Source organism: Coffea eugenioides, chromosome 10 (genome assembly GCF_003713205.1).
Source record: "Coffea eugenioides isolate CCC68of chromosome 10, Ceug_1.0, whole genome shotgun sequence".
In the NCBI taxonomy this organism is placed as follows: domain Eukaryota; kingdom Viridiplantae; phylum Streptophyta; class Magnoliopsida; order Gentianales; family Rubiaceae; genus Coffea; species Coffea eugenioides.
The window spans coordinates 33,120,721-33,132,139 of record NC_040044.1 but is presented as its reverse complement, the minus strand read 5'-3'; the positions used below and the strand labels follow the sequence as shown (position 1 = coordinate 33,132,139).

The 11,419-nt window shown below is 39.7% G+C and overlaps 1 protein-coding gene across 1 annotated transcript; it reads left to right on the top strand.

The window, feature by feature from the left end:
- Positions 1-608: 608 nt before the first annotated feature.
- LOC113750711 (protein FAR1-RELATED SEQUENCE 5-like) lies at positions 609-3,409 on the top strand. Its single transcript, XM_027294658.1, has 3 exons — positions 609-644; positions 690-2,875; positions 3,139-3,409. The coding sequence occupies exons 1-3, from the start codon at positions 609-611 to the stop codon at positions 3,407-3,409; spliced, it is 2,493 nt and encodes an 830-aa protein (XP_027150459.1).
- The last annotated feature ends 8,010 nt before the right edge of the window (positions 3,410-11,419 follow it).

The following is an 11,419-nucleotide window of genomic DNA, read 5'->3' as shown; positions in this document are numbered from 1 at the left end:
TTGAGCTCCCCTTGGCTTTCTTCCATTACAACAACATAATACCGACGGTGCCATATAGACAGACTGATTTATCGGATAAAATGAAACAAAACCCGTTGGTGAGTAAAAGACCAGCTCTTTGTGCCTGTCAACCATTACAGTGACAGAGTTGCCAACGTGCCTTAAATACAAATGTTGGGTTATGGGATAAAATGTAGTTAAAACGGTTGTCTTATAAACGACCAGCGCTTTACGGCATTCGTCCATCAGACAGTCAGGAGACCCCAATTTCGTTGAATACAAAATTATTTATCGGAAAGCATAAAAATTAACACGCCGGTGCCGGTTTTGTTGTATAAAACATCGAAGACGAAGCTTTGTGTACTAAACAAAGCCATGGTGGGGCCACCGAAGAGGAAGCGTAATAGGTACTAAACACACAGCCATGTTGGGGCCCGCAGTGATGGGTGTGTTTGCAGACAGGTGGTGAGGTCGGACGAAGGCAAAAATTTGGTAAAGAAGAAGTCAAGGCGGAATAGACAGAGGTGGTGTCTACTGGCGTAAATTCAGGCGCAGGCGGTGACGGTACATATATCTGAGGAAGGCCCTTCCGAAGCTGTGGTGAAAGAATGCAGCGGCGTGGAACAGAAGTAGAGAAATCAAAGGTGAGTACTTTTGTCCATAACTTTGAAACTCATGACATGGTGCAGGAAACAGAGAACGGAAGAATGGGGATGGATGGTTGCGGCAGGTTAAGGTCATTTGACCTTAACCAAGAACCTGAGTGTGACCGACACACATTCATTGAAGAAAGCGGTGGTTCAATAGGAGGACACGAAGATGAGGAGGCCAATGAATTGGTGGGCGCAATAGGCGTGGATGACGTAATGAAATTAACATTTGACACGGAAGAAGAAGCTGGGGAATTCTATAATTTGTATGCGAAACTAAGCGGATTTGGGATTCGTAAAAGTAATGGCAAACGAGATGCAGATGGCATTTCAAGATTTAGAAAATGGGTATGTTGCTGTGAAGGTTATAGGAATGAAAAGTGGTTTAATTATGAAGACCGGAAAAGAGAAGCAAAACCAATCACAAGAACCGGGTGTGGGGCTTGCTTTCGCGTGAAATATGACATAGAATCGGTAAAGTATGTGGTGACACGCTTCATTATGGAGCACAATCACCCGCTGGCATCAGAGGCAAGTGTGCAACACATTAGGTCGCATAGAAAAGTGAGCGATGCAGAATATGCGCAGGCAAAAAGTCTAAAGTTGGTTGGGGCCAGAATATGCCAGATAATGAAACATTTTGTTATCAAAGCTGGAGGGTATAGTAACGTGGGATTTTGCATTAAGGATCTGTATAACCGAATGGACGAGGAACGTAGAAAAGATATTTTTAATGGCGATGCAGAAGGGGCACTTGGGTTCTTGGCAGCGAAGAAGGATGCCGATGAGATGTTCTTTTATAAATATGATGTGGATAACGAAGGAAGATTGGCAAGGTTGTTTTGGGCAGATTCTAAATCTCGTGCGGACTTCAGTGTATTTGGAGATGTATTGGTGTTTGATACAACATACAAAACAAATAAATACCGCAAGCCACTAGTTGTACTTGCAGGGGTAAACAACCATTTGAACAGTACTATTTTTGGCTGTGCCCTGCTATCAGATGAGAGGATTGAAACATATGAATGGGTGCTAAGTACATTTGTAGAGGCTATGAAAGGTAGAAAGCCAGTAGCAGTGATGACAGATGGGGACAGTGCAATGCGAAGAGCCATAAAGAATCTTCTCCCAGATGCTTGTCACAGGCTATGTTCGTGGCACTTGCATAGAAATGCACGGAGTAATATTCGCTGCGAGGAGTTTAATAACAGGTTGTATAACCTGATGGAGAGAAAGTGTAGCACTCTTGAGTTTGAGGATCGGTGGGCTAGGTTGGTTAATGAATGTGGGGTGGTAGAGAATGAGTGGGTGAAGGAGTTATACCGTAGGAGAAGGTTATGGGCAGAGGCCTATTTACGCGGTAATTTTTTTGCAGGTATGAGAAGTACTCAAAGGTGTGAGAAAATGAATGCTTTTTTGAATGAGTACTTGAATGAAAAAATGCGACTATATGAATTCGTTAGAAGTTTTGATTTGGCAATAGCGTGGCTTCGACATACTGAGAGCAAAGCAATTCACACAAGCGAAAACACAAAACCAGTCTTAACCACAATCCTGCCCGAATTAGAGTGGAGCGCAGCGGAGGTGTTTACAAGGAATGTGTTCTTCATGGTGAGGAAGCATTTGAACAGGCAAGGACTTCTAATTTCTGAGGGCTGGAGCGAGGATGGAGGGAGTCGTACGTATTATTACTCGAAATATGGTGGACACGGAATAAGTTGGAGGGTGGATTATGATAGGTCAATGGAGAATCTAATCTGCTCTTGCATGAAATTCGAGTCAAAGGGGATTCCTTGTGCTCACATGTTTCGCGTGATGGTGGTAGAAGGAATGAACAGGATCCCAGAAGCATGCATTTCGAAGCGGTGGACAAAGGGAGTTTACTGTAGTAATAATGGAATGAAAGCATTTGTTGCAGACGAACAACTGACACAAATGGCCAGATATGGCACTTTAAAGTCCAGCTGTAATACTATGTGTTACTATGCCTCCTACATGGATGACGCGTTTAATGACCTGCAGCAGATGTTTGACAAGCATTCCGTGGACCTAAAGGAGAAGTGGATTGACAGGGGATATGGGGGAGACGGATTTGCAATGGATTCAAGAGTGAGGAACGATAGAAGTAGAAGAACATTCGGGCTGTTAGATCCCAGGGTGTCACGGTGTAAAGGTGATCACAAGCATGCAGAAGCAAAGAAGAAAAGAAAGTGTGGTCATTGCAGGTACTATCGGAATTGCATACGTAGTTATACAGTAGTTAATTGATATAATACATGAAGTGGACAGTGAAGGTAATAATGAAGAAGTGGGTATTTTTCGTTCTTATTATCAACAGTAGCAAATAAAAACATAATTAAATGTGCATCCAAAGTTGTTGGCAATGCAAGAAAGTTGAAGTGGTGTAATGTTAGCATTGTGCTTAGTTGACGTGATTACTTGTAGTCACAAATTATTTGACATGTGATATATGGGTTGAAGATTGCAGGCAGGGCACAACCAACGAACATGCCCATACAAAAAGAATTCGCACAACACAGCAGTTCATGATGATTATATGGAAAATTGTTTGGATGACTCGCTGGAAAAATCATTTGAAATTGGTACGGGCTGGAGCGACTCAGGCGAATGGAGAGGACCTGTGGTTGTACCACAACCACAGGGTAGCGGTGGAAGGGGCACAGTTGGCCAACAAAGAAGTCCAGGAGAAAGATGAGGCACTACTGGAGGCCTTGCTTCGGTTTGCAGTTACGCAATAAATAAGGCAGGTTTTGGTGAGTAGAGGTGCAAGAGTAGTGTTTCCATGAAACAAGTACGAAACTGTAGAAGGGGAACGGTTTGTATCTTTCCTTCGCATTAATTTGTTTTGAGCATGAGAAGGCTACAAGGTATTCGTGAATGTGGGGGTATGCTGGGTACAGGTTGTGGTGGTGTTTAAAAAAATGTGATTCCGTTACCATTGAAGTGTAAATAATGTAAGTTTGAATGTGTCATGGGCCATTGTAAGGTGTTATGACGACAGCCACTGAAAGGTAGTAAACAGTCATTGTACTGATGCAGTACCTGTTGGTAAATGGCATTGTTGTTCTTATTTCACTGCTGTTGCGTGTGTAAATCCTATTATATATTCTTATACAATGTGTGAAATGCAGAGGTTGAAAGAGATGGTATGGTTGTGCATGGAAGTAGCAGCCGTGACGACAGACAGGTTACAGAGCAACACCGGCTTGAGGGATTGTCTTTTGTTATGTATCGGTGGGGTGAAGAGTATTCAAGGTTGCTAGGCCATGGGTAAGTCATTGTAGTTCCACCGAAGGTTGCGTCGTAAGCAGTGCAGTAGCAAATAGTGCTACTGCACTTGGGTAATATTCTTTCTGTCAAGCCAGTAAGCCTTTTTGACAGTTTATACGAACCTTAATCCCGAGCAACCCTCAGAAGCAGGTAACTGTTGTTTATAGGTTAATAGGAGAGTAAGTAGTTGACAAATTGTTTATTAGAGGAACCAAAGTTGTTCCTTTTTTGTAAATAGGAAATTAAGTGGAAGCGTATGTTGCGCAAAATCTCTTGGTGGGATAGACGTTTCCTTAGTGGGTACTTGGGAATCAGCTTCAGTTGCCCAGCTTTTGTAAACTGGTGCCTTACGCTGCTGCTATAAACTGTTTTTACGATATGGGCTGTTTGTTCCTCTCATTGCTATCCAAACCAATGACCGAAAAGGCCCAACGCCTTTTCTCTTGCCCATCGTTCCATTCAGGTGTAGGAACAGTAACATCTGTTTCTCCCGATCTACTTTCATTGCTCACAATGCTTATGCGTCTCTTCAGTGCACCAATAACAATGGTATTATCAGTTATATGTATATATGTATATTAATTTATGTAATATAATTAATATTATAAATTATACTACTAATTATACAAATGTACTAATAGAAATTATTAATTAGTTCGAGTAACTTTACTAATACATTTGTACTAATATATTTAATTAGCCAATAACTATCAATTACGATGTGGTTTGTAATATATTTATTAGGGATAATTTAAGAAACCTCCCCTGAGATTTGTGACACTTTCAGTGGCACCCCCTGAGGTTGTAAAAATTTGACTGACCTCCGTTGCCTTTGAGTTATTGGGTCCCTTAGCTGACATCATGAAGGCGAAAATTACAAATATATGGTATGAAGTTGGGATTTATTAGTGATGTTGGGGATTATTATTTACCATTTAGTTGGGGAAAAAGGCATCTACAGTGATTACTGAAGCCTAACAACAATGTCACAAACTTAGAGAGTAATACATGAAGTAAAGCTGGATTAGGGAGTAAGGCACCATTTTTAGAAAATGGTACAGTTTTTTTGTTATGAAACAAAAAAATGGTAGGTTATCTACGTAATATAAGTCAAAAATAGTTTAAAAAGGAAATGTCCCATAAAGTACCAACTCTTTATGGCTTTTGTGTATTACATGAATGAAGTACCACGTTTTGTATGAACATTTCATTATAAATATTTGAAGTATTTTGTTAAATACTTAAAAATTTGCAAATACAATTCAAATATATGGAATGAGAGATGTTTACGAAAGGAAAACTAGCATTTTTTGAAATATTTAATATAAATGAAACATTTTAAAGTAAACAAAATAAATTGTTTGCTATAATATACTAGTTCTTTACGGGTTTGTTCCATTATATGAGTTAAGGACTAGCTGTTTAAGAGTAATTGACTTCGAAACAGAAGCGCAACTTTGAAATACGCTATTTTAATTTTAGTAAATTTGTTTGTATATGAGAAATTGGTTAACTAGCGCAGTGAATTGAAACCCTGCTTATATATCGTGTTGCATTGATACAAAAGGCTTTTGTGTCATGATATAAATAAGCTGGAAAAATGTAATGCATTAAATGTGAAGATTTATAGTAACAACAAGTTTCATTTAAATTGTTTTGTTGTAAATATTTAAGGGTTAATCGCACTTTATCCCCTTTAAGTATAAGCTGTTTCTCACTTTACCCCCCAACGTTTGTTTTTCCTCAGTTTACCCCCTCCGTCAGCAATTGCACCGTTAAAAACTTCAAGATTTCAAAATTGCCATACGAAAAGGGCCGTTGGTTTTAGCTGACAAAAATGCCCCTCAATGGTGTCTGATGCTTTTAGCCTACTTTTTCCCTCAAAGAGCCGTTGGTTGGTATTAGCCGTTGGTTGGGTTCTATAAAATGTGGTATTGTGCAGCCAATTTTTCTCATAAATTTTAGCAAATTCCAAAGTTCCTAAAATTTCTCTCCAAAGTTCCTAAAATTTCTCTTTGTCAACCAAAAGCATCATAAAATGTCACAAAGTGTTTCAAATAATGTTGAAAGATCACCCCAAAAAATGTGGGGATGTGGTAAAGAGGCACCATTGTGCACCTCTTGGACACTTGAAAATCCGGAAAGAAGATTTTACGGCTACTCAAATTACAATGTAAGAATTTTTCATTAATAATTTGTTAATATTGTCTTTAATTTGGTTCTATACCTGAATAAGTTAGAAAGAGTTTAAACAACTATTTTTTTTTATTTAGAACCGACATGCATGTGGGCACTTTTCAACAATGGATTTAAATTTATTTTTAACCGACAAGTAAATTTCTATTTAAGGCACCTTGGGTATTCTGTGAGTATAATGGATGAAAAGTATAAAGAGTTGGTCTTTTATTCAATAATGGATTTATTTTTATTTTATCCGATAAATAAATTTATATTTATGGCACCTTGGGTACTATGCTGTTGTAATGGAGGAAAGCCATAAAGAACTGGTTTTTTATTCAACAACGAGTTAATTTTTATTATATCCGATAACTAAATTTTTGTTTAAGAAAAATGGGTACTCTGTTCTTATAATGAACAAAAGCTTTGAAAAGTGGGGCTCTTTTATTCAACAACGGGTTTATTTTTATGTTATCCGACAAATAAATTAGTATTTAAGAAAAATGGGTACTCTGTGAGTATAATGGACGAAAGTTATAAAGAGCTGGTTTTTTATTCAATAATGGGTATATAAAGAGTTGGTCTTTTTTTTTTTTTTTGGTCCCGTGCCAGATGGAGGGAAATTTCCCTCTATTATTCCGGGGTAATTTTGGAAACTTGCATTTCATAAACCAGCATATATGGGTATTTTGGGTTGTTTAGTGTTTTCATAAGGATATTATTGTCTATTCAATATTCCGTTATGTGCATTAGAGTTGACTGTTAGTTTTTGGGGTAGACTGAGGAAAAACAAACGTTGGGGGGTAAAGTGAGAAACGGCCTATACTTAAAGGGGATAAAGTGCGATTAACCCAATATTTAATTTCACTGCAAACTTCAATTGCAGGTGAAGAACAATCTGGGACAGACGAAAAATAAGAACAGGACTAAATTAGTTAGTTGTGGGTATAACTGTTAACATATTCTGTGTTAAAGTTTAAAATTGTCAGAGTTACACAACACACGTGGCGATTGCTCACAGCTTGGCTTTGTTGGTGGGGACTCCCAAGTAGTTTGCATACTCATTCCTCCGGCTACACATCCTTGTTTGCGGGGAGGGGCCATGGGTGCTCAGCCTTTGGCATTATGAATTCGCTGACATTCGTGAGCTTTGCCTCTACCAAGCTCATCCGTAAATGTCTGCGTCCCGGCACTTGTGTTCGGACGCTTACAAACACATGATTCCCGTCCACCAACTCCACCGCGAAGGCACCGTTTCCCTGTCGCCTTTTGGAGCTTGAATGCAGTTTCCAAAATTACCTGTATTTGACGTAGCCTTTGGTCCAGCACTTGTGAGTTGTCCGACACATTGGATGCCAAACGAAATATTTCTGCACTTTTTTCTAAGACTTTCTTTCTCAGGCCCATGCACTGAACAAGCAGGTCCTCGTACCAGTGTCTAGGCACCTAAGCGGGAACAAATGGGTGTATTAACACAAATTGCGCAAATTAAATGGCGGGTGAAGTACAATACGAAGAATGCCATACCACATCACCAACAGCACATGGAAGAGGCAACCCTATTACATCGCCACCAACTCTGTGAATGCCCTCTTGCTCCAGTGATCCATCAGTTTGTATGCACAAAACAGACCAGGGAGGGTAATTAATTGGATGTTTCAGTGACGGTGTTGTAGCCTCACTTAGTGGCAACTGGTCACACATATGAATTACGCACTCCTTCCCACTGGGTGCCAACGTGGAGGAAGTCATTGGTTTCATTAGCCTGCTGCGCACAAACTCGTCATACGTAGCATATGGAGGGGGATCAGGGTATAGGCTTGCAATGGGCAGTCCATGAAGCACATCATGTAGCCTGTTTCCCGAAATTGTATCAGTGCTGTACATATCTGATGGCCGATGGGGAGGTTGCTTTGCACATACACCTGCATACACCTGCCTAATAACCCTCTCGCCCAGATAGTAAAATCTTCCCATGGGGCCATCCAAAAGCAATCTCGTTGCAGTTAGTTCCTTGGATTTGAGATACCGACTCGGCAATGCCATTGCAGGGAAGGGCAGCCAGTTGACCTATGACACACAATTCGATACTTGCGTAAGTACATTTGGTTTGTTCAACAGGCGGAACAAATTCATAACATTAAAATAACACTTCAGCGGTAGAAACTAATGGATGTTCTAAGTACGGGAACTAACGTCTTCCGGGTTAATGGTGTCAATTGCGCGGCGAAAATGTTCGACCGTAGACGGTGATTGTCGGTTGGCTCTATTACACGAGCGCCATCGCCACATTGTGGGCAATACGTCCCTCTCGTCCTGTTTGAGTTTATACGGACTTAACTGAAGAATTTCATAAGCCCACACCTACACGTGGTCGTACAAATTATGTCCACCGTTCGAGATGAACACTAACTGACAGAAAAGTTTATGTAACGGAACATGGAAATGTGGAATTGACACAGAGTGAAGGCAATTCTGGACTTACCTCCCAAACGAAGCAAAAGCCGCCAAGGCTTTTCGTCAGGCGTCGGGAGACGGCGGACATAAATCTGTACAAGGTTGCCATCCCCGCCCCTCCCCAGTTATAATCCCCTATACGATCTACGTCCTCCAGCGCAGGCAGACAGCACAGGTTAATTGTTTCGGCCGTGTTGCTAAGTAAAGTGCGGCCAAGCATGTGTAGAAAGAAAGCTCTAGTCAGATGTGCCAGCTGGACGTCGTCGTTCTCGTCAATCGCCTTGTCTTTGTAGAATGACAATATATCGGTAACTCTGATGGCACCGGCAGAAGCAAAAGCTGGCACCCAACCCAATTGCTCCTTGATGTAATTGGCATTTTCCCTAACATTGTAATCCCACGGAATGGGCAAGCCGCCCACTGCAACACCGGTTATACAGGTGAAGTCCAAGGGTGTAAGTGTCATCTCTCCGAAAGGCAAGTGGAAGGAGTTTGTTGAGTCCCACCATCGCTCCGCAAGTGCGACAGGCAACTTCCTATCCCTATCGGCCAGGGGCAAGTGGCTCAGAAAATCCCCAAACCCAGCACTAACAACTTTCGCGGCCACCTTACGAGGCAGCCTCTTCCACCACTCCATAATTTCGACTGACGACCCTCTAGGATAAATTGAATAGACTTCCTGTGCATTAATGTACAACCAATTCAGCCATTTATATGTACGTATAAACCAAATGAGGAGTTAGGGCAAAATAAGCACAAGTAATTGCAGCAATTGATTCTGCAACATTTACCCCCTGTGCAAGGAAAATGTGTGATATGTGGGTTTTCCGATCAAGCAGCAGTTCTTGCGAGTGTTGTTCATCACGCGGTGGCCGGTAGCGATGGAGCCTGCCCATCGCACGGCTGTTGGAGTTGGATTTTGGACGAATATTGTGACGGCGCAGCCTATCACAAAATCCCTGTCGCCCCACCCGCGATTATGAACAGCTTTGCCGTTAAGTGTTGCGGCCTTGTAGGTGCGTAGGCGTCTTTCTTCGCGAGAAATTTGAACGGCTGTGGCCAGGTTGGGCGTGCAATGCCCTTGTACTTTCTAAGTAGGGTTGCACATTGGGAAAAATGTGTTACAGTGACGGACGGCGCGTGTGCTAAGCATGTTTTCATTGGCCTTTCAGTTTTACTTGGACGCCTAAGGAAACAGGTGGCCAACCTGCGCGTCGTAAGCAATTAAAATGTCTCCGAACGTTTCATTATGGCAAGGGGGGAAATTGGGGATTAGACTAAAAGATGAAAAATTTTGAATTTAAAAACAGAAACCGCAATTTTGGGACATTAACAGCTAAAATTGAAAAGGAACCTGTAATGGATTGTCCGGACGATAAACGAATACGGGTTGCCACAGCTCCAATGACACTACTATGTGACACGGGTTAATATTTGATATCAAAATAACCCGTCAACATATTTCATAGTAGAGGTACTCGGCTGTGCAACGCACAGCCAGGGACGTGTACAACATTAGTTAAATACATAGCAACAAATGTTAAAATACATAATGAATAGAAATATACGAAAAATAATAAGTATAAAAACAATTACAATTTGCTGTGAAAAGAAATTTCATATATAAAGTTAACCCAAGTATATCATATTTGGAAAAAGAAATTTTAACCAATATTATCTGTACGTAATGATACCAACCCAGAAAAGATGGGGAATCCATTATGAGTGCATTATCCGTTTAATAGTAGCATAGTTGTAGTTGTAATTAAATGAAGAGTAGCGCTAATGTTTCCAAAATTGTAATAATTATAAACTATATAGAAAGCCACAAAAAACCTGTCACTATCTCCAACATCCAAAAAAAAATTTACAAACTTGCATATTTTTGTTTGTTTTTTGAGAGAAATAGCGAGTTAATCTATCCATTTAAATCATGTGTAATAGCATTAGAAATAGATGAAAACATTATCTAACGAAATAGTTATAGAATATGTATAGCAAGTTCAAATGAAAACATGAATTGGCATATTTGTAAATGTACATATGCAATTTGAAATCCAACAATTAGTTTGATTGCAAATATGTGTTCTTAATCAAAATTGAATTTTGTAATAATATTTTGTAGAGTGACAGTCTAAGCTGAAAGCCTCAATACTAACTTCCACCGCCAAATGCATTCCTTTGAAAAGTGCAATTGTTTTAGCTAGTGAAATGAACAAAATATGATTAACTTCTTTAGCCAAAAAGTCCTTGCACGTGTCGGGTCCAATGCCTAACAATCAGCTCAAACTCTAATTACATTATCTATCATTATGGGCAATACAAAGGGATAAGAGTAAGTCATATAGAACCAGTTTAAGTAAAAGATTCTGAAATCTAATTTTGCACTTCTTTATGTCGAAGCTATCATTTGCTATAAGTAAAACCATGAAAATTAACTACCTATCATGGATACAAGCTAGTGATCCAAAATGTTGAATGAAGAGATATAAAATATTATCTTCGAATTCGAAATCGCTAGCCCTAACAATTATTTTACACGTCATCCACAATCTCCATTTTGTAAGCAATTTTCACAATTAATAAACTGTATATAAATTAAAATATAATTACCTATCCACAAATTAAGAGACTCTGATTATTGTTTAATTTAATAAGCATCATTTTTTTCTTCCTGATCCTCGTTTACCTTCGATTTTCATTTATTAGATTTTGTTGTCCTCTATTGTAGTACTATCACCCTATTATGACATAACAAATTTTTAAAAAAAAGGGTTGGTAATCTGCATAATGGTGTTATTTATTTTATGAGGGAAAAGTAGTTACAATTCTTTCATTGTTAG

Excerpts from the sequence above, each read along its gene's own strand:
- LOC113750711 (XM_027294658.1), top strand. The coding sequence starts at position 609 with ATGCAGCGGCGTGGAACAGAAGTAGAGAAATCAAAG. Across the intron at positions 645-689 it reads CAGAAGTAGAGAAATCAAAG|GAAACAGAGAACGGAAGAAT; the intron begins GTGAGTACTTTT and ends GACATGGTGCAG. Across the intron at positions 2,876-3,138 it reads AGAAAGTGTGGTCATTGCAG|GCAGGGCACAACCAACGAAC; the intron begins GTACTATCGGAA and ends TGAAGATTGCAG.